The following is a 26,867-nucleotide window of genomic DNA, read 5'->3' as shown; positions in this document are numbered from 1 at the left end:
TTTCCTTACTTTGCAAAGTCCTGGGAGAGAGCACAAGAGCATACAATTAGAACTGCAGTTCCCAAAGGGGCATCCACACTACATAATTATAGAAATTTAATGCCACTCTAACTGCCATGCCTTTATCCTATGGAATACTAGAGTCTGTAGTTGATGGTGGTGCTTAGCATTCTCTGCTCCATAATTGTGATGAAGTCCTCTGCACCCAGGATGCCCTAAGAAGAAAGAGGTTGAGTATTAAATCAAGGAGCTATCGTTCAAAGGAAATGGGCCTAGAGTTCTCTAGGAGAGAATTCTATGTATCTCAGCAAACTATAAACTCCAGGTAGAGTACCCAGTCAGAGCAGATGCTTAAAAGTCAGACTGAGAAAGCAGGGCTGGGTAGACATGAGAATCTAGTGTTTGTGAAACCCTCATTCCTCCACCTTGGGGTTGGGAAATGTATAGCCCTCTAAGTACTGTTGGAGCCTCTGGTAGCTCAGTGTGTTAAAGCGCTGAGCTGCTGAACTTGCAGACCGAAAAGTCCCCAGTTCAAATCCGGGGAGCGGAGTGAGCACCTGCTGTTAGCTCCAGCTTCTGCCAACCTAGCAGTTCAAAAACATGCAAAAGTGAGTAGATGAATAGGTACCGCTCCGGCGGGAAGGTAACAGCGTTCCATGCAGTCATGCCAACCACATGACCTTGGAGGTGTCTATGGACAACGTCGGCTCTTCGGCTTAGAAATGGAGATGAGCATCAACCCCCAGAGTCAGACATGACTCTGATGAGGTGTGCCATTGACTTCCTGAGATTGAAAGAGTGTGACCTGCACAAGACAAGTCAAGATTTTCCATGGCTGAGTGGGGACTCCAACTGTGTTCTATTGGATTGCTATTTGACACCCAGCTAATACCTTTTGCTACTACACCACATTAGTTCACTGCTGGACTGCCTCTCCATTATACTAGACAGCATGGTCAATGCTGAGGAATGCTGGAAGTTGCAGTTCAACACCATCTGGAAGTTCACCCCATTCCAACCTAGTCTACCCGCTTCCCATTCTTAGGTAGTCCAGGTAAATTCCCAGAAAGGCCCTCAAATTCAGTTACAAGCAAGGGAAAAAAACTTGGCTTGGAATATCCCCTGAACATTTTCCTCATCTCCGCTCCCAACTTTTTCATGAATACATTGTAATTATAAGGAAGAAGGTGAATTGATGGGGATACTACTTATTAAACTTAAATCTAGTGGCCCATATTTCCCTCTCTAATTAACTTCTTTATCTGAATTGAACTCCAGAATAACCAAAAATGTAATAATGATAAGCTATTGTTCATCTGCTAACATGTATCCTTTGCGTCTTTATCTCTTTGCTTCCAGTTTTATTTGCGGTTGCTTAATTAAAACATTGGAATATTAGCCCCGCATCATTTTCTGGATCCTCATACTAGAATTTTGCTGAGGTGCTTTAGACTTCATCGGTATTTAAACCTTTATCTGTAAGAGGCAGATAAAGTTTGTTGCACATGGTATTGGATTCACATCATTTTAATAGGCAATTGTTTGCCGGTGGGAAGGAGCCAAGATTGCATTTGCCACATAGCAAGCTAATTAAACAGATTGGTTGCCACCCAAGTTGTGCTCTCACATAAGTTACCATTGAGGTCTTGGATCTGAAAGCAGAAATATAAGAGAAGTTCTGAGAATTGTCACAGCAATGTGTGGAATTTAACACAAATGTCTCACTTGTGGGTTAATTGCAGGAGAGGGTCGCTGCTGAAGTGTACAGCTCACAAAACCTGTGTCGCTCTAAGCTTGGCTTATCTGGTTGATCGAATTGTCATGCCTCCCTCAGGCATCAGTTTCATTCAGGACCCACAACATCTGAACAACAGTCCCAGGAAGGAGAGGAGAAAGTCTCAAACCCAACAAGTTTGCTCAAAGTTTCAGAAAGAGATCCAGGTGATGCTCTATGCTGTCCTAGTGGACTTGTGTGAAAAATTCACTTTTTTTGGCATTGTCTGCAACATGATCCTTTTCTGCACCATCAAACTTGGCTACCACAACTACCAGGCAGCCATGATCAACCTTTGCTTTTCAGGTGCCTGTATGGTGACCCCTTCTCTGATCGGCTGGTTGGCTGAAAGTCCAGGGGGACGGATCAAATTGGTATATATCTGTGTGTTGTTGCATTTTATAGGTAAGTTATACCTTATTGTGCTGTTCTCTGATAGTTGTTTGTAATGCAAAGTGTATTCAGACCATGGCTTCCTAAAATCTGGTGCTCCTATATCAAAATGGAAGTGCCTGCAAGTAACAAAGCACTTATAGCGCCATGGGCAGTATGCACTGCAGAATCATAGCAGTTTGTCACCACATTAACTGTCATAGCTCTATGCAATAAAATTCTGGGATTTGTAGTTTAAATTCCAGGATTTCATAGGATTAAGCTACAGCGGTCAAAGTGGTGTCAATTACTGCTGTAATTCTGCAGTATGGTTGGGAGGATGGTCTATTTCCGGCTAGAGAAACAATAATGTGAGGTTGAAACTATCGCTTCATAGAAACAGGTAGAGATTTAACAAGCTTTGGGTTAAATCATATGTGAGAATCATGCAGCTTTTTGGAGATTGTTGAACTACAAGTCTGAGGATTCCTCACTATGGGGCAGTGGGACTTAAAGGCCAATTGTATTTGGAGAGTTTCAGACAGAGAACAGACCTTTTGACTGAAATGAATGGTACTTATTAGGGTTGGCAAATGGAGGTCCCATTAATTTCACTGAGTCCACTTTTATTGTGACCAAAACTGGATTTAGCCTTTTATATGGTTAGTAGGTGTACATCTGCCCCCTTCATAGAGTTGCCAGACTGTAAACTAGAGAGGGCTCCTGTATTTTTAATATTTGTGAAGAAGTGGATGTCAGTAGGTGCTGTTTACTCCCTCTTCTACACAAACATTAGATCTCATTTGTGAAATGCCACATCATTTTATGTAGCCCTCAAGACTTTCAATGCCAGGGCAACATTTTTACATGTATACAATTTTAAAATGTCCCTTTGAAGGCAACCATAAATGTAATGTGGTGATGTGGCGAAAATGAATTTCCCTGCATTAGAGCTACAAGAGCTTTCTCCAGTTTTTAGTTTGGTAACCCTATGAAAAAAAATACATTCTTTTTTAGGACAGTGATTGCAAACCTATAGCCCTCAAAGGGTTTGGTACTTTAACTCCCAAAAGCCCCAGAGAACTTTGCTATCTGTCAGGAATTCTGAGAGCTGAAATCCATGACACCTAGATGACCAAAGGTTGGGAACTGCTGCATTAAAGTTTGTAAATGCTATTTTTTTGACTACAACTTTGCTGCCATGGGATTCTGGGATTTTTACTCCAAAGTAACTTTTCCAAAATCTGGTTTCATTTATAACATTTAATGCTGCCCTTCTTTCAGTCTCATGTGCCCATCTCTCCTGTTGCAGGTACAGCCCTGTTGCCTGTTGTTGCCTTCCCATTTGAAGACTTTTTCATAGACAAACGCTATGTGCTTCACACCTTGCCAAAGAGGGAACAAAAGGCACTGTTTTACATTGGACTGCTTGCCACCTGTCTTGGTTCAGGAGGAATAAGGGCCCTAGTGTGTCCTCTCCGCCTGTATAATTTTGATGAAACGGGTCAAAAGGAGCGCCTGTCATTTTTCAACTGGTCAGTATCTGTTGCAATGGAGGAATAAGCATGGGTTAGGGTATCATAGGGAATATCTTGGTCGTTGAATATGCCATATTTCATCTAAAGAAATGTTACTCTGACTGCTGATACTTCTGAAATTTCAAAGAACATCCAGCAGTGTCTGATAGAATTTCACACACATCTCTTCTCAATAGATCATAATCAAAATACTTGATGTTAAGGAATATATCTCCCATTTCTCTCTCCTCCTAACATTTCAGCCCTTTGTAGATGGTGTATTTTGTGCACACACATGTATACAAATGTGTGTATGTGAATGCTATGGAAAATTACATACACACACGTCTTTTGGCAGTCCTTCAAATAGAGGACCATCCTCTGATTCATGCTAAATTTTGTTTTAAGCTAAAGAGGAAAAATTAATGGCATGTGTGTGGGTTCTGATTTTCCTGGAGAGCACAAAGGCTGGAAGAAGAAGTTTGATATTTTCCTGCCCTGCTGCAGTCCTGATTAAAATCACATTCCCATTTATATATACCAGTTATTAACCCCAGGAGAAAATTCTCCATGGGCAACAGGAAGAGTTTCCATTCTGATATTAACAACAGGCAATGAGCAATCAGAAAGGACATGGGCAATTAATTACAATCCATGGATATATTAAATCATCATTAGCACCCCCTCTTTGCAAGAACTTGTGCAAGTTTTCTTTTTTTCTGTCCCTTTTTATTTGCTTCTTAAAGATGAAGTATTTAGGCGAGTGGCTCTTAATCAAGGTTGTTAGGACATTCCTCAGAAATGCTAATCAGCATGGCCAGTGGTAAAGGATCCAGCAAATGAAGTCCAGCAATATCTGGGAATCAACTACTGGATGGAAGCAGATCTTTAACATTGTAGTTCAAGAACAGGAGTGCCAAACTCATTTTCACTGAGGGCCACAACAGTCTTATGGTTGCCTCCAAAGGACTATTTGTAATTGTAAGACTGTATACATGTAACTATGTTACCCTGGCATTGAAAGCCTCATGGGCCACATAAAATAATGGGCCGGAATTGGCATGTGTGTTCTAGATACTGAAAAAATATGCCCCATTTATTTCTGTGGGGCCTACATCCTACATCCAAATATGAGTCAGCATGGTGTAGAGATTTAAATACTGGATTATGACTCTGGAGACCTAGGTTCAAATCCCTGTATGGCCATGAAAACCCACTAATAGATGACTCTGGGCAATTCACATGCTCTCAGTTCCAGAAAATCCCATGATAAGTTCAATTTGGGGTCACCATAGGTTGGAAACAATTTGAAGATCAACAACAACAACAACAACAACAACCACAACCGATTGAGCATAGGAGTGTAGTTTAAATCTGTAACAAGTACAATTGAATGTCACAAAGAATTTGGATTGTAAATGTTGAGCTACTCAGTAAGGTCCATAGCTAAATGTAGGGTAGACACATGGACCTTTATTGTCATTTGTCAAAAGAGTTATTTTATTTATAAGTTTACTGTCCAAAAAGCTACTCTATAAGTTGTCTGTTACTAATGTTACAATTACTTTTACTATTTATTAATGTGTGCCTTCAAGTTATTTCTGATAGTTGAATGCTCAAATCACTTCGGCATGCTGGATCACCTACTTTTAATATTATGGAATTGAGAAAAGAAGGGAAATGTCCTCTAGTTTCATTCAAGTGGCTAATTCACATAATACACATGAGGAATTTTGAGAAAAATGAAGAGCAGCCCTTTCCCAGGTCCAGCATAAAGCAGCAACCCACTTGAAACTACTTCTCTCGCTCATAAGTCAGCAAATACTCCCAGCAATGAGTAACAGGCAAGCAACCTATTCCCAGTTCTCTGAAAAATAGTGAATTATGGCCCATGATTAACAAAAAAGTCACCCTGCTCTAGGTCACTGATTACAAATATCTTCATTTGTCCACTAAACATCACTCCTTTTCCAACTGTTTTCTTATCTTCATCATAGGGAAGAGATGCTAGAACATGAATGAGCTCTGTTAGTTTGTTACAAATGTTTCTGTACACTCAACTCACATGCAGGTGTAACTATATCCAAGGTGGTTTCCCACATATCACTTTTACTCACTACATTTGATCCTCAATGAAATACTAGGGAATGATGAAGGTTTTCAGGGATTCCACCAATGTGTAATCAGCATGCACATAACATGTAAGAGGGAATCTATGTTAATTAACAACTAACTGTTACTGAGCGTGAAAGACAGATCCAGAGCTCCACACAGACAGCAAGCTGATTCAAGTTGCTTCTACCACTTGAGTTACCCCTAATTGAAATACTTTCCTGGAGAGATTACAGTCTGTATATATTTATTTTTAAGTATATTGACAGCCTCGTATCTCTGATCTGTCAGCTTTCCCACATCCTGAAAAACATAGAGAAAACAGTGGTAATCTACTTAGAGCCTTGTCATGCAGAAAAGCAGAAGGGTGGGATACTTTCGTGGTAGCTCTCATTGGACATGTGACACTATACACACTATACAGTTAGAGCATTATGACTCCACTTTAACTGCTATGAGTTCATGCTATGGTATCCTGTTGTCAATTGGTAAGGCATTGGAACTCCCTGGTTAAGAATTCTAAATTGTTGTGTACTTTCAAGTCATTTCCAACTTATGGTGACCCTAAAGTGAACTTATCATGAGCCATAATGGGGCTGAGAGTGTATGACTTGGTCAGTCATCCAATGGACTTTCAGGACCAAGTGAGGATTCGAACTCAAATCACTGTGTCACACTGACGTGTCCCTCCCTAAACTGCCAATTCCAGGATTCCATAGGATGGACCATGTCGGTTAAACTGGAATAACAGCAGTACAATTCTGTTGTGTGAATGGGTTTCTGATCTTGGCATAGGCCTCAATGTGCTATTTCCTGAAAGATACTACTATAGATTTACATGGAAAGGTGTACATGGTATGAAAATACAGTAGGTATAGTATAAAATTGCTATGGAAATACATCACACTGCACTCCTATGGGAACAATTTCCTCTTTCCAACCTTCTCTGGCACATTTTGGATCATATCTGAGCTCATTCCTAAATATTGCTGCTTCTAACTGAAGGTGAAAAGATTGTTTAGTTCCTTGAAGCAAATTCTTCCTCATTGACCTACCCAAAGGAGTAAAGGAAAGAGGGGGAAAATCCCTCTTTAAACGTTCAATTCTGGGTTTTAATCCTTAATTAGCAACATCATTTTGATTAAATAAGACTCCGGAGAATAAAGGCAGAAGACGGAGCTGAACAGTTGCTCAGGAGAATTTATAGCGCCAGAGTTCTTGCAATTCAGACAGAGAGGTTTTTTCTTAAAATCAAAGCGACACTTTCTGGTGTTGATGACAAAGGGGGAAAGATGAATGCATATCAAAAGTTTCTTTGGGACAATTCACACAGGACATTGCTTTGGGCTTTTTGGGTACATGAAGAAAGGCAGGTGATGAAAAACTAGTTTTTATAGTTGTAGATGAACTTGAAAATGAAATGTGTGGTCTACATCATTAATCTAATCTTTGATAAAATGTAATTATGGCTGATTATACAAGATGATTTAATTGAAGCCATTGTGTTTTGGACATATCATGAGATGGCAGTCATTCATTTGAAAAAGGTGATAATTAGGAGAAAATTGGGAAGCATTGTTTTCCATATTGTTGGTGGATTTTAGTTCAAACTAGATTAGATTCTATCTCTCTCTAGCTTGAAGCAGCTGTTCTAATATGCCATCTAATTTTTCATGTGCCTTGAGTGCAGTGCCCACTTCACTTTCTAAAATTGTAGGTTCATCTCCAAATAGTTCTTCCTAGAATGAATTGGTCACACAATTCTTTAATATAGTTCTTTGGTTTTTTGTTTCCATCATATGTTTATTTCTATTTGATTATGTAATAGGTCCTTCTACTGCAGTGTAGAATAACCTCACTCTTGTGTATTTTGGTACAAAATTTTTTTTAGTGGCCAACTCCCTGCCACTCTTCTTTAGTTTTATTCCATTTTTTGTTTGTTTTGCATCAGCAGTTTATTTTCTGTGCTACACTCTGCTTCCGGTCTAGTTTTTGCAGAGAGATAACGCAGCTTCTCTTTATTGTGCTTCTGATTTGAGTTCTATTCACTGTCTATATTGGTTATCAGGTTTGATTTGAGTTCTATTTGCTTTCTATATTGCCCCCAGTGGCGCAATGGGTTAAACCCTTGTGGTAGCAAGACTGCTGACTTAAAGGTTGGGTTGCTGACCTTAAGGTTGCTGGTTCGAATCCAACCCAGGGAGAGTGCAGATGGGCTCTTTCTGTCAGCTCCAGTTCCCCATGTGGGGACATGAGAGAAGCCTCCCACAAGGATGGTAAAAACATCAAAACATCTGGGCATCCCCTGGGCAACGTCCTTGCAGACAGCCAATTCTCTCACACCAGAAATGACTTGCAGTTCTCAAGTTGCTCCTGACACGAAAAAATATCAGGTGATAACCATGTATTCTGTCATCTTTTTGGTAGCTTGAAAAATATGTTTGCACTGAACAAACACTTAGTCTCACAACATTCAATCAGTCACTCTCATTCGTTTTTTGATCCTAGAACAAATTTCCCTACTATCTATTATTCTGCTCTGTTTCCTACTTTTCTCTTATGATTAACAAGAAGTCCTACTTTGGCAGGTGTACATTTTCCCCTTGGATTCCAGCAAAGCATCTTTCCATTTCTTCTTCTTCTGTGTCTGTAATTGAGGCATAAACTTGGATTGTGGTTATGTCACTAGGGTTTTCCCTAATGTCCTTATGATATTATTTGGTCAGACCTTACATTATAACTTTTGACTTTTTTTGTGTGTGTGTGTCAGGAGTAACTTGAGTCGCTTCTGGAGTGAGAGAATTGGCCGTCTGCAAGGACGTTGCCCAGGGGACGCCCTGATTTTTTGATGTTTTACCATCCTTGTGGGAGGCTTCTCTCATGTCCCCGCATGGAACTGGAGCTGATAGAGGGAGCTCATCCGCACGCTCTCCAGGTGGGATTTGAACCTGGAAGCTTTCAGGTCAGCAACCCAACCTTCAAGTCACTTAGTCCACTATGCCATCTGGGTGCTCCATAACATTTGACTGCTTTCACTACATCTCTTTTCACTATTAATTCTACTGCTGCTGTTAGCATGGTCTCTTGCTTCGCTCAAGAACACTATGTTTAAATACCCTGAAATGCTACAAGTAACTAAATTCCAGGAACAGTGCAAAACGTTTGGGAAAAAACACAAGAGTGATTTTCTCCTCTAATATGCCTGACCTTACTGAAAGCTATAAATACTTAGGCAATTCAGTTTGCAGATCCTACAATTGCCTTGGGAAGGTCATACTTTCCCATATGAATGTTACATCTGGGTTTTCCACCAGATGTCTTGGGTGAGTCACATCCTCAAATTGCAAAGGATATTAAAATGAAGGGAATTCTTGTCAAGAGTAGATAACATGCCTTTTCATGTATTGGAATTGGGTTTGCAAAGTTTTGAGTGGTTTAAAGTTGATTTAAACATTTCGACTGACCAAAAATTGTCTTCAAATAATTGAGAAACAATTAAAAGCATTTAAAAAACACACACACAGCATGACCCCATTATCCTCAGGCTCGGCATCTCCATTTTTTCTTGTCCATACTCCAAATATTTGTGAGCCTCTCTAGGTCCTCCAGTACAATTCCACAGTTAGCTTCCAGTTCAAGTACAGTAGAGTCTCACTTATCCAACACTCGCTTATCCAACATTCTGGATTATCCAACACATTTTTGTAGTCAATGTTTTCAATGTATCGTGATATTTTGGTGCTAAATTCGTAAATACAGTAATTACTACATAGCATTACTGCATGTTGAACTACTTTTTCTGTCAAATTTGTTGTATAACATGATGTTTTGGAGCATAACCTAATTTGATGTTTAATAGGCTTTTCCATAATGCCTCCTTATTATCCAACATATTCGCTTATCCAACATTCTGCCGGCCTGTTTATGTTGGATAAGTGAGACTCTACTGTATATCAAGAATCGTGATTATCCAGTTTTGCACATCCGTGGTGGATCTTGGAATATTCCCCCCTAGCAAATATGGGACTCATACAGTATTTTTAAAATAAAAGGTTTTATAAAAACCATTATAGAAAGAGCTCTCTTTTCTTAAAAGATAATGTGTCTTGATGGTTTAAAGTTTATTGCATTGGTTTACAGCCATAGTATAAAAATGAATGGTTGTTCTTAATCATCCTCAAACTTTAGCATCAAGACTCTTAGTCTATACCTCTGGGGTGTGCGGGCAATATTTTATCTCCACACTAGATCAGGGGTTCTTAACCTATGGCTCATGATCCCCAAGAAGAGCTTGGATGAGCCTGAAGGGATTCTGACCCAAGGACTATATCTATATTGGCTTCCCTACTAACATCTTTAAAATTGTGTTGAAATGCATTTTTCCTGGGGAGTGGAAGGGGCCATGGCTTTCCTCAGATTTTTAAAGCAGTCCATGACCTGCCCAAAAGGTTAAGAACCCGTAGACTCTGATTTTGGCAATTTCTGTGTGATTTTTACTTCTCTTCCCCTCCTTTTTTTTAAAAAAAAGCTGAGTCACTGTGAGAAGTACAGATTCCAGCTGTGCTAAATAAATCTCAGGCTTTGACCTCTGTGTTATCATTTTCCTATTAATGTTTAACCTTTGGAAGTGTTGCTATAGAAAAAGAAGAATCTTTGTATAATGGAACTGTGGTGTTCCTAGGTTGCAAATGCCTGGATGTTCTTGTGCCTATGGCCTTTGTTTTGATCCAGCTGGGCTTTTCTTATCACATAATCGTGTTGTCAGATATACTCCCTGACTATATCTGCTTTTCAAGGTTATAGCAGTTTGATAGCACTTTAACTATCACGACTTCATCCTATGTAATTCTGGAATTGGTGTGCGTGTTGGACTATAAATCTGGAGATCAGGGTTCAATTCTCTGATCAGCCATTGGAAACCTACTAGTTAACCTTGGGTAAATCATGCAATCAAAGCCCCTGAAAACTTTGTGATAAGTTTGTCATAAGTTGGAAATGACCTTTAAGGACATTTGTAAGTTTTCAGCAGAGTTTTGGCTGGGATTTTTCAGATTTTATGCTATTCTTATTGGTCCTGCCTTTTCCTGTAAAGGAACCAAAGTATCCAACATGAATGAGTGGGTTAGTGAATTATAGTTTTGACATTTAAACAAGATAAGAAAATGAATAATTTTGTAAACAATAACATGAATAGCATGGAAATCTTTTTTTAAAAAAATAGCTTTCTAAGCTCTAGAACAAAACATGCAGCTCAGTATTTCATGGGATGGGGAAGAGGATGCAAAAAAAGGTATCAAGAAAAGGTTTTTGGCAATGGGATGGTACTTTTTGTAAAGTCTTCTTGGAAAGGGTTTTTTTTGTTTTTGTTTCCAGAGACAAGAGAAAACTAAAATGATTCTTTACTGCAAGCACAGTAATCCTTTCAGGGCAAGCATCACCAAATCACTCTTACAAATATTTTATAGATGTTTTAAACGGATCTGAAATGGGCCACATTTCTTTTTTTGTTTTTCATGAAAAGTTGGAATTTTCTGGGCTTTTGAGGGTGACCTTGGTGGATGGGAATTGTGGATCCCTGGTGCTTGGATGCTTTGCTAGCACCCTTGATAGCTGCCAAAGGGTTCTCAGCAGCACTAAATTCACTCAAATTGGAGCTGTCATTGTTCTTTCCTTTGGCTGCCGTCTGTATTCCGCTCTGCAGGCTACCTCTGCGAATCATCCACTGTCATTCTTAAAGAGATGAAAGATTATTTTGTTCAGAGTTAACTCCAACTAGGGGATTCTTCTGTTTTCCAGGCTTCTGACATACAAAGAGTGTGCCCTGACCTTTTGAGTCCTTCGAAGATATTCCTGATCTTAAATTACCTGGCTTTAAAAACATTTTAGAATGATGGTAGTCAGTGTGATTGAAGAAATCTGGCAAAGCAATCCTATGCAGGTCAGGGAGGGGGGAGTCTATGGACGAGACTTGGGCTCATGCCAACCAACGCAGAAGGGAGAATTCATTCCCACTGTTTCTAGCAATAGAGTTTGGAAAGAATTAGGTATAAATAGTGAATTATTTGTAATTAGTGTCTTTTTCCAAATAAAGAAAAAAACATTGTGAGTGGAGATCAAGGAGAAAGACTGTCTTTCAGATCCATGTGTATGTATATCTGTACCACAAATGCTGTTGCTAGGTGAAGTTCCCCTCTATGATGTCATTGTACTGACTGTTGATAGGTGAAGTGGCCCTCTGTGAGGTCACTAGGACAAACGGTGACATCCGTATGAGGGGAAGGAAGGAGGGAGGGAAGGAGAGAGGGGAAGGGGGAAAGAAAGAAGGCAGGAAAGAAGAGAAAGGAATTGGGAGAAGGGAGAAAGTAGGTAGGCAGCAGTCCCAACGAAACCCATGTAATGCCTGGGTATATACAATAGCATGGTATAATTGTAACTTTTAGTTCCTTTTAGAGCAATGTTTCTCAAACTCTGCTCCTCCTGGGCTTCAGTTCCCACAACTCTTAACAGCTGGTAAGATGGCTGGGATTTCTGGGAGCTGAAGTCCAAAACACCTGGTGGAACAGAGTTTGAGAAACACTGTTTTAGAATGTGCAGCTTCATGTTTCAAATATTGGTTCATGCTGTGCCTTCTGCCAGTGTTCAAACCACTATACCACACAGGCTCTGTGAAACAAATGTACCACCTGCCAAATTCCTAAGTGACCATGTATCCAACTGATAAGGATGCCATGTCCAACATTCTTTTAAGTAACTAAAAGGTAATGATATGGCACTGAGAAGCAGGAAAATAAAGGATTAAAAAATAATAATTTTAACAATAACTGCTTGCCGGGCTTTGAAATTCTTCTAATTCTTCTAAAAATGTCATGCGCTATTTTCAGTTCTTTTATTATCAAAACAATTTAAAATGTGCTCCCTATCTGGGATATACTTCTAAGTTAGCACTATTTGAGTGAATCATCCTCAATCACTCTAAGAGCAAATGTGGACAATTGGATATTGTCCCCTCAGGGAGAAGGGCGGGGTAGAAATCTCGGAAATAAATAAATAAATATGTGTCCAGTGAGCCTTGGGTGGCCAAAATATACACCTGTGATTTCTATAGACTAGAGATAGTCCCAAAGAGAAGGTTTTGGACAGCTCTGGAAGTCCAACAAAGGATGTATACACATTCTGAATATATGGGACCTTGACATAGCAAGAAACAGGAGAATAATAATAATAATAATAATAATAATAATAATAATAATAATAATAATAATAATAATAATAATTTATTTGTACCCGAGGGAACTCAGGGCGGTTTCCAACAAAAGTAACAAAAGTAACAAAATGGCAAACATTCAGTGCCAAAAACAGACAATAAATCAAATTAAAACAGTGGATAAAGCAATCTCAAAATAAACTTATACAACTAAATAAAAATAATACATACTTGAACTTAAATAAGCATAATATAACCAATCACCCACAATTATATCTTCCCAATATGAATTCTGGACCCTCACAATGAATTTCCCCTTCAGTCCTCAAATTTCTAGCATTGTTCCAAGATAGGAAAGTTACTCAATATGCTGATCTGTTTTCATTCTGGGAAGAACTGATATCAAAGTGGGGTCGGGATAGGTAGACAAGAAGAGTTGACGCTTTGGAACAATAAGACTATCTAATCCTATTGCTTCTGCAGTCTGGGACATTCTTGACTTTTCACTGATAAGTACTAACGTAAATTCCGTGAATTATGATAGATGGCTATTGTTCTTCATATCCCTTCCCAAATTGACTGCTTTTGGCACTTTCCCTTTCAGGTTTTATTGGCTGGTAAATTTAAGTTCAGCCATTGTCTTTGTCAGTATTTCATACATCCAGCAGTCCGTGGCCAAAAACCTTGGTTTTCTTATTCCTTTTGTCTCTGTCCTGATGGCTCTGATCACAATTCACATGGCACACAATGAAATGATTTACCAGCCACCAAAAGGTAAGCATTATGTGATAAATCCATGTGGGTGTGTGTATTTAAACCAAACCTGTTGGTGGGGAAACATTCTAGCTTTAAAAATTGTAATCTGAAACCTACTAAATTTGCAGACAAGTAGCCTTAGAAATTGTGTACATGGCAAAGTTATTCTCTGACATACCATGATCAAATCAGACAATTCATCACTCTCTTGATTGCTGGCCATCAGGACAACGTATTCTTCATCATCAAGATAGCAAACATCATGAATGAGGGAGGACACACAAGCTTGGAAAGGCTGCAGAAATAGGGTCAGGCAAAAGAAATCTGCTGCAGCTTCTCCTAGTTTATTATTTTCATTACTTTAATATTCCAGCTTTCTGTGGTTGTGGGATTCTGTTCTTTTTTATGAATAACTAGTCCCATTTGATGTTGATTAGCTAGATAAGTCCCATTTTTTATTTAGGAAATGTTGGTAGATATGGCATTGTTTTTTGGGGGACACAGCAAATCTAGGGTGTTTTTAAATATATTCTTTATTTTTGGATCTATCATGAATGCCATTCCAAGAGGACACTTCCCACTCCTCCTTAATAAATATTTAGATAACTTTGTTTTGACTTTTCCCAATAGATGAGTCTTCTAGAATTCTCACCCAAGTCAATAATTCAAGTCCATAGGTGACCTTAAAGAAATGATTGGATTTTATTTGAAGGAAGCGAGCAACCCCAACCCGCTGCCAGAAAATGCATATGTCAGGCAAGGATTTCATTTGCGTTTTTTATCCCACTATAATTTTGACAATTGGAAGTTGACGAAAGATTGGGAGAAGAGAAGAAATCATCTAGAGAGCCATGTAGAGTTTTAAAGAACTGTAATTGAATAGCATATATTAGCTCAAGGTCAGAGGAGAAGAACACTAGAGGCAAGATTTTAAGTCAAGATGGATGGATGGGAAAGGAATATTGCTTGTAAAATATGTTCTCAATTCTTTCAGTGATTTTGTTGCCAGATTCCAGCAGGGACATATAAATATGTGCATAGAGGTGTGTGTATTATATATGTCCTGATGTGGAGCCAAACAGAAATTGCACATATACATAGCCAGGAAAGGAGTATGCATCTTATACTAAAGCATTGTGATATACATATGATATTTAACAGGTCTTCATTTTGAAAATATAGTAAGCCACAGAACCCATATCCATGTTTCACTTCCTCGCACTGGGGGAAAATGGTCTCTAGGCATTTCCTAAGGTCCAACAGGCAATTCTATGGTATGTCTGGTGGAATCTATGGAAGTTACAATAGAGTTGCGTTGGAGAAACTAGCAATGTCCTCTCCACAGCTTCACATAACTGCAGTCTGATGAAGAATGTATTCCCTATGTATTCCCTATGAACCTGCACAGCCTCTAAGATCTTCTGGGGAGGCCCTCTTCCCACTCCCACCTTCCTCTCAAGTACGACTGGTGGGGACAAGAGAGAGGGCTTTCTCGTTCTTGGCCCCCCGACTCTGGAACTCCTTCCCCAGGGAGATTAGGCTAGCACCCTCCTTGCCCACCTTCTGAAAAGAATCAAAGACCTGGATGTTCAGCCATGCCTTTGAATAGACAGTCTCTTACTTAACCAGCCCCAAATGGGATTAAAAATCTATCCTGCACTTTATTACAGTCATCATCTCCTGTCATATGATTACGCACTTTAATTCTCAACCTATCATGTATTGCTGCACTTAGTCCACCCACCCATGAAGACAACAGAAACTGTGTCTGGTAGTCGGTTGATGTCATTATTTATTGTTTACAATGTTGTTGTTTTTATTCTGTTTTTACACTGTGAATTGCATTTTTATGTAATTTTCATTTTAATCTGTGTTGTTGCACTTTGCCCCATGTGAGCCGCCCCGAGTACCCTAGAGGAGATGGTGGCAGGTTATAAAAATAAAGTAGGCATTATTATTATTATTATTATTATTATTATTATTATTATTATTATTATTGACACAACGACATACTATGACACAGAACAAGATAGATATGCTGGATTTTGTAAGACAAAATCACAAGTTGAACACTTCCCAAGTGTCTAGAACTGCGTGATGTATTTTCGGATGATGTGCGCAGATCCCAGTAAGGTGGCCTCTTGCAGTTGGCAGATCATAATTTTGTCAGTGTCTATTGTTTCCAAATGCCAGCTGAGATCTTTTTGCACGGCACCCAATGAGCCGATCACCACCGGGACCACCTGTACTGGTTTCTGCCAGAGTCTTTGAAGGTCAATCTTGAGGTCCTGATAGCGGCTGAGTTTTTCCTGTTTTTTTGTTTTTTGTTTTTTTTGTCAATGCGACTGTCACCTGGGATGGTAACATCAATTATCCAAACCTTTTTCTTTTCCACAACTGTGATGTCTGGTGTGTTGTGTCCCAGAACTTTGTCAGTCTGGATTCGGAAGTCTCACAGTATCTTTGCGTGCTCATTTTCCAATACTTTTGCAGGTTTGTGATCCCACCAGTTCTTTACTGCTGGGAGGTGGTACTTGAGGCATACGTTCCAATGAATCACTTGGGCCACAGAGTTGTGCCTCTGTTTATTATTATTATTATTATTATTATTATTATTATTATTATTATTATTTGGCGATCTTACTATAAACAAGTTTGAAGAAGATTATGCCAGTTCTTCTAAGATGCAGTTATACCTCAGTAATTGAGGTAGATGGGTTCCTTCAACATAACTTTTTTATACCAGGGGCACAAATAACATGGAAAAAATAAACATGGTTCTCTGAACCTCAAATAGAAAAGGTAACTCAACATCTTTCAATAAACTTTTTGTGCAAAACAATAAGCACACATGAAATGAAAGGATTAGACCTTGCATAAGGGGATAATGAATGGTTTTAATGTAAGCTGCTTTGAGTCTCCACTGTGTAGAGAAAAAGTGTGGTATAAATAAATATCATTATCATCATCACTATCATCATCCTTGAACCTTCTAGAGCAATGATTCTCAATCTGTGGGTCCTCAGGTGTTTTGGCCTACTATTCTCAGAAATCCCAGCCAGTTTACCAACTGTTAGGATTTCTGAAAGTTAAAGGCCAAAACATTTGGGGACCCACAGGTTGAGAAACACTGTTCTAGAGACACATTAAAACCTTCTTCCAAACTGCATGCAATGAGAAAGGAAAGACACTTGCTATTCCCAATGGGCAAAAGCAAACTACTGCAGCATCTCTTAGCTTCCTTAATGTTAAATTTTGCTATCTTGAACACATTCTGATATTGATTGGCCACACATGCCCTAGTTTTAATCTGTGAAATGTTAGATCATTTGAAATACGTAAAAATAACAGTGAGATTTGTTCCATCATTCAGCTCAAGCCAGGGGTGGATACTTCATTATGCTGAGAGGCGAATTTATGAATGTATTTTCCCTATATAGAGAAAAAACTGAAAGAGAGAGAAATCTGAAAGTGTCCTGAAGTAATCTTCTATTTTGAAAAAATGAATTTATGTAGCTACTTCCGGATACTTCTAGGACACGGGAATCTATTCTTTGTTATGGACAAAAATAATTTGGTCCAGATCCTAGAAGGGATCAAGAGCTTTAAAAGCAGCCTTACTGGGTGTAATGAAGCCCCATGATCAAACTTTGGCTGCATCTACACTATAGAATTAATGCAGTTTGACAACACTTTAATTGTTGACCGCTGTGCCTTCTTCTTGTTGGTACTGACTCGTTCCATGTCTCCACCCTTTAAAACCTAGAAATGGCAGCAATGGCTACCTGTCTAAGCTACTATCCCTATCCCAATCAATCTCCTTCTTGTTTCTTCATGCAGTTTGACCATTGTCTACTTTATACTATATTCAACACTGTAAATACTATGTTGTGGTTTGTTGATCTTTTTCTCCAGGGAGTTGTCCATTTACAGTCTGTGGTGTGGCCACTAATGCATTGAAGGTGTGTTGTGTCAAATGCCGCTACTTCAGGGAGAACATGGCAAACTGGCTAGACCATGCCAAGGAAAACTATGGTGGCCAATACAGCGAAACACAAGTAGAAAGCACCAAGATGCTTCTTCATCTCTTTCCCTTCTTTGCCTTCCAAGTCCTCTATCGCATGTGTGTTATGCAGGTGAGTGAATGGTTCCTTGGATTCTTCTTACATTTTGAAGTTCAGTCCAGACAAAATTATACCCGAGATTATAATGCAAGAGTAGACTATATCAGCAGTCCAAATGTTTTGGACTACAACTACAAACAGCCTAGCCTTTTGGGAGTTGTGGTTCATGATACTTGTAGAGAACAAGATGTAACATATCTGACAGTCTTTGACCAATTAACTGATAATTATCGATAGTGATGATGGTATCATAGGATCCTGCAATACCTCAATGTCATGTCCAATCCCCGTAGATAAATGAGATGGCAACCTTTTTCTCTCCGCCTTCTCCATTCATAATGCCAAGAGTGGAGATCTCAAAGTGAAGGAGAAGGGCAGTTCCTTCAGATCTGAGAAAAGTATTTGCTTCTTCACAAAATACATAATTTATTTATCGAATTCACCTTCATGGAATGAGGTGACGGCCCATAGCTTCAGAGAATTTTTTAAAGAATTAAATTAATTAGCAGAGGCTAGGTCTACCTGTGCAGAGAATTCAAACTAAAGCCTGTGTTTTTTTATTAACCTCCTAACCTTGTGCCCACTGTGATTTCCCTATTAATTTTTGTTAAATCCCCAAATTGGCACCATAAGCTGCTGCCACCATTCCAGATGGGCCTTAATTATTTCTTCCTTCCACGTTGGCCTTTGTGACTTCCCCGGTCTCTATCCTATAATGTGCATATGGACCCTAGAGCTGGGGGCTCGAAAGCTGGGTCGGACAAAATTAGACCATGTAGTTGTGCACCTTTACAAATTAGAAATCAGAAGTGCCGTAAATGATCAAGCACTGAGAAATGGTAAGACGGCTGTTATTATTGAGGCCACAAAAATAACAAGGGCTGCCTGCAATCTCTTCCACACACACTTACTTCGGAATTGGCTCCACTGAACACATGGAAGACATTTCTGCTTGTAAGGGACTTCATATTTAAGGATTTCAGAATGATAACAGATGAGGAAAATAACTGGATCCTCCCTTGCAAATACAGTACCTTAATGTAGGTAAAATTACTAATATCCTGCCTGCCAATATTGAGCCTCCTCCTCAAAAACATTTCTGAGGGCCCTGAATGTGCAATTATCTCAGTTTTATATATCAATTTAAATTTGAAGAGTTTGGGAGATTTTGGTAATAAGAATTTTTAAACTGTGTACATAATCATGTATTTTATTATGATGATGGTTCACCCCCCCCCCCCCACACACACACACTTATAAACTGTTTTGCACAAATTATATGTTTAAGTATGTTATGAATTGTTGCAACAAACACTTTGCCTGTTCCTTTCATCTCAATCAAGACTGATTTCTGCTTCTATCCCAGTGGTTCCCAACCTGGGCCACAAGAACGAAAATCCAGTCTACAAATCTCCTTCCTATTTATTTATTTTATTTCCACTGCAGAGCTGACCATTGAAATGGATAGACTACATCAGCTCTAGATTATTAAGTATGGTTTTCTTTGGGCAAGCAGATGGTGACTACTAGATGGCATATGTTTTGTATCAGACACTAGAGCTGATGTAGTCTGTCCAATGCAATTTTCTGAATCAGCACCCCAAATAACCAAACTGAATCTAAAATTGACAAATAACTGATTCGTAACCCTTTCAGTACTAATGTTGGAAAGTGAGCCCTGGTCAAAGGGGTCCCTGTTCAAGTGGACCCTAGTCAAAGTGGCCCCTGGTCAAAAAAAAGGTTGGGAACCACTGTTCTATTTCATTTGCAGTACATCATCCATGTATTAATACAGATTTAAACAACACAAGCCAGTCAAAGGACAGCCAGCTCACCACATATGCTGGGGTTATGAGCTCATGACCCCCATGAAAGTGGGGAAAATGCCATTTTTTAAAAAAAATTAACCTGAGTAAACATCTCTATTGTAATCTCTAGGCCCTCTGAAATTACTCTGTGGTCCATATCTGATGGACATGGACCTTGGAGCCACACTGGGAGACCTAGAGATTCCTGAAAATATCATATTACTAAAATCCATGTGTAATAAATGCTGCAAAAGTTGAATCTGCACATTCAGAGTGGCAACTATACACTATTATAGCCTTGTGATTCCAGTTTAAGAGCCTGTGTTAGAACTTTCATCTTCGTTCATCTTTGTCTCAAAGTTGGTACTGGATCAATTCCAAACTTTTTAATGCTGAAATAGACTAGCATGTTTTTCTTTTTGAACACAAAATTAAAACCAAGTTTTTCTCCTTTCAAACCAGATCCCTTCTGGATATTATCTTCAAGCCATAAATTCAAATCTCAATTTGAATGGCTTTTTCATACCAATAGCAGTCATGAATCTGATCAGCATCCTGCCGTTGTTGATTCTAGCTCCCATTCTGGAGTGTCTCAGCACTTGTCTGTTCAGTGCAAAAACTAGTGGATGGTCCCATACTATGTACATTGGTGAGTTTCATATTTTTTTTTAAAGTAACTTCCATGGGAACAGCTCTGTTTTAGTTATTGGGAAGGAAGTAGTGTTTCTAAATACAGTACTGTGGGAGATATGTTTCTGGATTTCACATGGATATGCAAAACTGTGAATAACAGCAAACTATTGAAACGAAGGACTTCTTGCCTAAGAAGAGCCACAGTAGAGGACCTTGACAATGTCTAGAGATTACATATTTTGTTGAATGTAGATAAATGAAACTGAAGATACCAGTTCCATGGATGCGTGGGTCATACTGTAGAAAAATGTTTTGGGTGAGGGATCTCTACACAAATATTACCGGGCTTGGCCTCTCCTTCAATGTCCATTGCATGATGGTGGATGTTGGCCTCTAGTTCAAGGGTGAATCCACATTAGGATTTATTCCAAAAGTGTTGGATAGCTTCTTCACATCTTTTGGAACAATAAGTATATTCTCCTGTGTTTATGTATACTGTCCCTACATAGCGAAAAGACTCTAGTTTTGTACCAAGACATTTGGCCAAACCAAACAAATTCATCTTATGCAATTCTAGCTCTCTGATAGCACTTGAATGGCCATGGTACCATCCTTTGGCATCCTGGGATTTATAGTTTCATGAGGCATTTAGAATTCTATGTCTGAGAGCTCTGGTGCTTTGTTATTGTTGTACGCCTTCAAGGTGTTTGGCTTAATATTACTCTAAAGAGAATCTATCATGGGAGCTTTCTTGGCAAAATTACCTTCATCTGAGGCTACAAGAGCAAGGCCACCCAGTGGGTTTCTATGGTTGAGCAAGGGTTCAAACCAGAGTCCTGCAACCAGTACACCACACTGGTTCTCTTCATAAAACTACCATCCTAGGATTCTGTACAATGGAGCCCCCACAGTTAAAGCACTACCAAAATGGTATAACAGTGTGCTGTGAAAGAGGCCAGTGAGAATTCTTCACATCCCTGTCCTGTAGCAATTTTACACGTTCAGATTGCAACCTCAAGCTGTGCTTTCAAATATTTTGCAGATTGAATGACTTCCTATTTGGAGGATAAGAACTCCCAGGCTCCTCTGTTACTGACTGATTAGCTGCAGCTGTTCACTTGCAATAAGCAGAACAGATTCTGGAACATTTGGAGAAGAATGGATTGTTTGACTGTTCAAATGCTGAATGTGCTTTCTCTCTCTTCCTCTCAATCTCATTTAAAATCTTTTTACTTATGTTGAACTAAACATGATCCTGAATCCTTTTGGTTAATCCTAACTAGAGTAAACACATTGAGTCAACACCTAGGCAAATCCTATTGATCCAATAGCTATCTCACTAGTTGTAACCTGTTGTTGCTACTGCTGTTTCTCCTCATGGATAAAGGCAGGGACAATAATATCTTAAAATACGATATACAATCAGTTAACCCAGTTAAAACATCTGTTTAAACGAAAATATAAATCAAATGTATATTTAAAAAATCCAGTACATAATTGAAAATTCATGGTATTTCTTGGTGGTTTCCAAGTACTAATCAGTTCTGATTAGTTTAGCTTCCATAATCAAATGGGAACCAGTGCTTTAAGGTATTTAGTCTTTCCACAGTAGGGCACTGTAACTAGAAGTTCGGGGAGATGGGGCGGGGTATAATAATAATACACAACCTCTGAGGATGCCTGCCATAGATGTGGGCAAAACGTCAGGAGAGAATGCTTCTGGAACATGGCCACACAGCCCGAAAGACATACAACAACCCTGTGATCCCGGCCATGAAAGCCTTCGACAACACAATTATTATTATTATTATTATTATTATTATTATTATTGATGGGTGGAAGCCAAATGACTTTTAAAAGAGATTCCAGTTGGAAAAACCAGAGTAATCTACAAGAAAACAACATTTAGGTTTTTCGAGAACTACTGCTTCATCCATTGTAAGACAATCATCCTTCTCTAAAAGAAACACCAGTCTTGCAAAAGGATAATCAAATTATTCCTTGTGTCATTTCAACCCACAGAACCCACATGATGTATTTTACAAAGACTTGGAACCATCTTAAATATTTAAGTATATTTGACTAAAATATGTTGGTGGCATACCCTCCAACTTTTCACAGTGATAAATATGGCACAATGTGGCACTTTAAACGCAGACTACCCTTAAGGAAGTAGAAAGAGGAGAAATAAATTGGTACATTTTTGAAGTTTGAAGCAGTGTTGATGAAAAAATGAGGTTTAAACTAGTAATGCTTTGGCAATTCAGAGGCAAATGCCTCCAGAGCAGATGCTGTAGCTAAAAACACTAGAGACTACTGTTGTCAGACTGAAAAGTATAGAGACGTGCTACACTTTCAATAGTTGCGTGGAACTGCTTGTTACACAACTAAGGAGCACATTCCTATTAAAATTCTTTCAACCATTAAAGCAGTGGTTCTCAACCTTTGGGTCCCCAGGTATTTTGGCTTACAACTCCCAGAAATCCCAGACCATCTGTTAGGATTTCTGGGAGTTGAAGGCCAAAACATTTGGGGACCCACAGGTTGAGAACCACTGTGTTAAAGGTACAGGATTCCTCTAATTTTTTTCACTCTGGTAGCCATATGTTGTTGTGTGCCTTCAAGATGTTCCCGACTTATGGCAACCCTTAGTTGACCCTGTCATGGAGTTTAGTTGGCATGATTTGTTCAGAGGGTGTTTGCCTTTGCCTTGCCCTGAGGCTGAGAGAACATGACCTGCCCAAGCACAACCAGTGGGTTTCTATGGCTAAGTGGGGATTTGAACCCTGGTCTTCAGAGTCCTATCCAGCACTCAAACCACACTGACTCTCTCTATTAGCCATATCTGGTCAAATGTTGCCTCTAGGATAGAATAGCCCGGTGACTTATGTCAGCACTCCATGCAGATAATATTGGCCTACTAAGCAGAGTTGTATGATTCATTGAAATAATTTGAAATGCTTTAACAAATAGTTGTATTGTCTGACTGGTGCCTGTATTAGACTCTGGTATCCAGCACGGTGAAGTGCTGAGAATCTCCTCGATTCTAGCTGATGTGTATTTTTAGAATAAAAGAGCAGTCTTTTCTTAAATTTAGAAATCAATTCCCATTTGCATGAATGAAGCAACTGGAGTGCTCTTCCAATTTAAGCTATTCCCCATCCTGCAGTGCCATTTAAAACACATGCGCGGTTAGAAATCAACATTTCCTGTTCTCCTAGTATTTAATGCGGGACCCCTGTAGCATGTGGCGCAGCCGGTGCCAAAAGACAGGAAGTATTAATCTGACTAGAATTAGCCTAATTAAGTTTGTTGTTAAGCTTTGTGCAAAGGAGAAGTGCATGAAACAGCAGGTGGCAATTACTCAGGATTTAAAATAAAATGATGTTTCAATTGAGCGAGAGGAAAAGAACACTTGGATAGCAGTGCTGACAATTCTTCAGGTTACATCTGAAATCCTGAAATCCTAATGATGCTGCAAATGTTCAAAAGGTTAAATATTTCACTTGGTGCCATGCTGAGAACTCTCTTGATATTTTAAAGCCTCATTCACTGACATCGTGTGTGTAGAAGCATGCAATACTGAACCAATTTAATAAACTGTCCCAAGACTATGTCCCTTTTCTCAATGCAATTAACTTATTGGCCAGTTTAGTTCCTGAAAAAACAGCCACATTCTCATAGCACAGGAAACCATGGTTGATGTGAACCATAGTTTGCACCTTTAGCCATTTATTGCATCACAGATGAGCAAACCATGCAAAATTTGTTTTCCTCATTTCTTTCCCACCTATTTTCCCAGCTCACGTTTCAGGGTTGGAAATTGAGGAAACAAACCATAGTTTTACTTTTGGACAAAGTGTGACTCAAACAAGCCAGAATCTTTAAGCACCAAGCCATGGATTGTAACTCTGTTTTGGGGCAGGCTAACAAATCTTGTCAGTATAACAAAGAACAGAAAAGAACCCTTAAAAGTAGTTCTCTTGAGAGAAATAAGATGTGGGTTACAATTATTCATTTCCCTATGTCCAGGGAACTTTTTAAATTTTACACTGCACACAACTCCACTGTGATTTAATTCAGGTTTCCTAAATCGTGCTGAAGACTGAACCATGAAACATTATTACTTCACAGTTAAACAAAAAATATTGCTTACAAATTGATGAACTGGTAGGTCTCTGGGAGATTTGCAGTGGGTCAACAGGGCTTTCTGGTTCTCAGTTTTTAATTATTGCAGCAATAGTATGATGACTTCTATCTTAAATTGTACTGCCAATACAAAAAAAGTTTGGATTTCATCAGAAGTGGATTTTTGTGGGAAGAGACCAGAGGTTGGGGTTTTTCTTAAAGTAATTTGTTCAACTTATTCATTATGGCACTGGACAGTTATTCATTGCTATTACTCAATGTTTAATGCAAGAATGAGCCCAAAGCAGCATGTAAATCCGATCTTCACCTTTGAGTCTTCTAAACTCAATGCTCCAGTGGCCCTGCCAAACAATTCAAAAGATAAAAGGCCCATTTTGGGGTGATTTTTCAGTTGATAGCCACAAATGCAGCTGTGTGTTTACGTGTGCCTTTGAGCAGCCTGTCAATTTATGTTGACCTCATGGATTTTATAGGGTTTTGTTGGGCAAAAAATACTCAGATATTGTTTTGCCAAGTCCTTCCTTTGAAACACAGCTTTTTGCACCAGGTATTTGCTTAAAATCTCCCATCCAAGTTGGCCCCTGGCATCCACACAGTTGCCCACACTTATGGAATCATAGAATCGTAGAGTTGGAAGAGACCTCATGGGCCATCCTGTCCAAACCCCTGCAAGAAGAAGGAAAATCTAATTCAAAGCACCCCCGACAGATGGCCATCCAGCCTCTGCTTAAAAGCCTCCAAAGAAGCAGCCTCCATCACAGTTCGGGGCAGAGAGTTCCACTGCTGAACAGCCCTCACAGTGAGAAAGTTCTTCCTGATGTTCAGGTGGAATCTCCTTTCCTGTAGTTTGAAGCCATTGTTCTGCGTCCTAGTCTCCAGGGCAGCAGAAAACAAGCTTGCTCCCTCCTCCCTATGACTTCCCCTCACATATTTGTATATGGTTATCATGTCTCCTCTCTTGTTGCAAAGCTTTCAGAGAGGTTGTATTGAAATACCAGTTGGCCTAGCTCAGACGGAAGAAACATATATCTTTTACTTCTCCAGGATTCACCACTTTAATAACTTGGTTTTGAAATGCTGGTGTGCCCTTTAAACACAGTTGCTTCCTACTTTTTACAGGGTCATGAACTCCTTTGAAAGTTTTATTAAAATTGTCCTCCTCCCCAGAAATTTCGTAAGCAACTTCTTTCAAGCATTGGAAATCAATGTCTTTCATGTAAGAAAAAAATTGACAATGCCCACATGAAAAGACTAAACATTTCCCTTAAAACTGACTGTGGTGGTGGGGGAGGGGGAACAAATTACCAGGAAGGTAATTAAAGAAATAATAATTTTAGCAGCATGGTTCATGGAGTTCCTGAAGCACATTCCTTGGGGGTCTATGAACTACAATGTGAATAATCTGTCCCTAAATGCAATGCCTCTTGCCAGTCCATAGGAATCGTTTTATTAAATCTCTCCATGGCATTGCTGGAAAATCTTGCCCATGTTGGATGGGATTTTGATGTCATTTTTATTCATTGTTCAAAATGTCTAAAACCTGCTCCATATTCCCAGAATTTTCTCAAATTTGTCTGGTCTCTGAAGTCATCAAAGAGTTACACCAAAAAGACCAAGAGCTACATGCCAGTTATAGTTATTCAATTCTAACTGAAGAAAAAGAACTATGTCTTGTCCTGATTCCACTGGTTTAAGAATGTATAGTGTTATCCTTGTTATCCACTGGGGTTTGTGCCCCCCCCCCCCCCCCCGGCATGGATAACAACATTTGTGGCTGCTCAAGTCCCATTACATACAATGACATAGTAAAATTGTGTTGTGTTTTTTTATATATATATAAAATGGCAAAATCAAAGATTGCTTGTGGGTTTGTAAATATATATTTTCAAGCTATGGATATTTGAATCAATTAATTAATGCAGAATACGTTGATATAATAATAATAATCATCATCATCATCATCCCCCCCGCAGGTGCCACCTTGACGTGGTGGTGAGGCTTAGCCATTCCGAGGATGCTGAGGGCTGTGCTGGCGGTAGTGTAACTACCGGCAGGTCCAACCAAGCCAGAGAGGCCTCAGCGGAGGAATGCAACCAAGTGCACCTAACCCATTAGCATTATGGAGAATCAAACCAAAACGAAGTCTATACTGGCTCGGTCGTCGCCCAGGATAAAAAGGACCGCAGTGGATGCTGCTGATTCTGGACATCCATCGACAAGTGGGCTACGGAATCATCAAAACCCAAATGAACAGTCACAGAAGCGGCAGAAATATACAATGCCAGAAAACCGCACAGTCATGAAATGCTATTACAACTCTGAACCTGAAAAGTGTGGCTACCAAAAAGGATGCATGGAAACAAGAGTACCCTCACTCACAGATAACAGAACCCCGACTGGCTGACCAACGAAGATTCA

At 39.3% G+C, this 26,867-nt stretch overlaps 1 protein-coding gene across 6 annotated transcripts in view; it reads left to right on the top strand.

The window, feature by feature from the left end:
* The window catches only part of slc15a5 (solute carrier family 15 member 5), a 63,394-nt gene that overhangs the window by 22,508 nt on the left and 14,019 nt on the right, over positions 1 to 26,867 (top strand). For all 6 annotated transcript variants that reach the window (XM_008118618.3, XM_008118626.3, XM_008118625.3 and 3 more), the window contains 5 exons: positions 1,743 to 2,179; positions 3,459 to 3,681; positions 13,584 to 13,753; positions 17,651 to 17,871; positions 20,130 to 20,316. In XM_008118618.3, coding sequence (XP_008116825.2) covers positions 1,822 to 2,179; positions 3,459 to 3,681; positions 13,584 to 13,753; positions 17,651 to 17,871; positions 20,130 to 20,316 — 1,159 coding nt within the window. In that variant the 5' untranslated portion in view covers positions 1,743 to 1,821. The remainder of the gene's footprint in view (positions 1 to 1,742; positions 2,180 to 3,458; positions 3,682 to 13,583; positions 13,754 to 17,650; positions 17,872 to 20,129; positions 20,317 to 26,867) is intronic.

This window comes from Anolis carolinensis, chromosome 5, assembly GCF_035594765.1.
Source record: "Anolis carolinensis isolate JA03-04 chromosome 5, rAnoCar3.1.pri, whole genome shotgun sequence".
Classification (NCBI taxonomy): Eukaryota; Metazoa; Chordata; class Lepidosauria; order Squamata; family Dactyloidae; genus Anolis; species Anolis carolinensis.
Note: the sequence above shows the minus strand (reverse complement) of the source record. Positions and strands in the feature narration are given on the sequence as shown.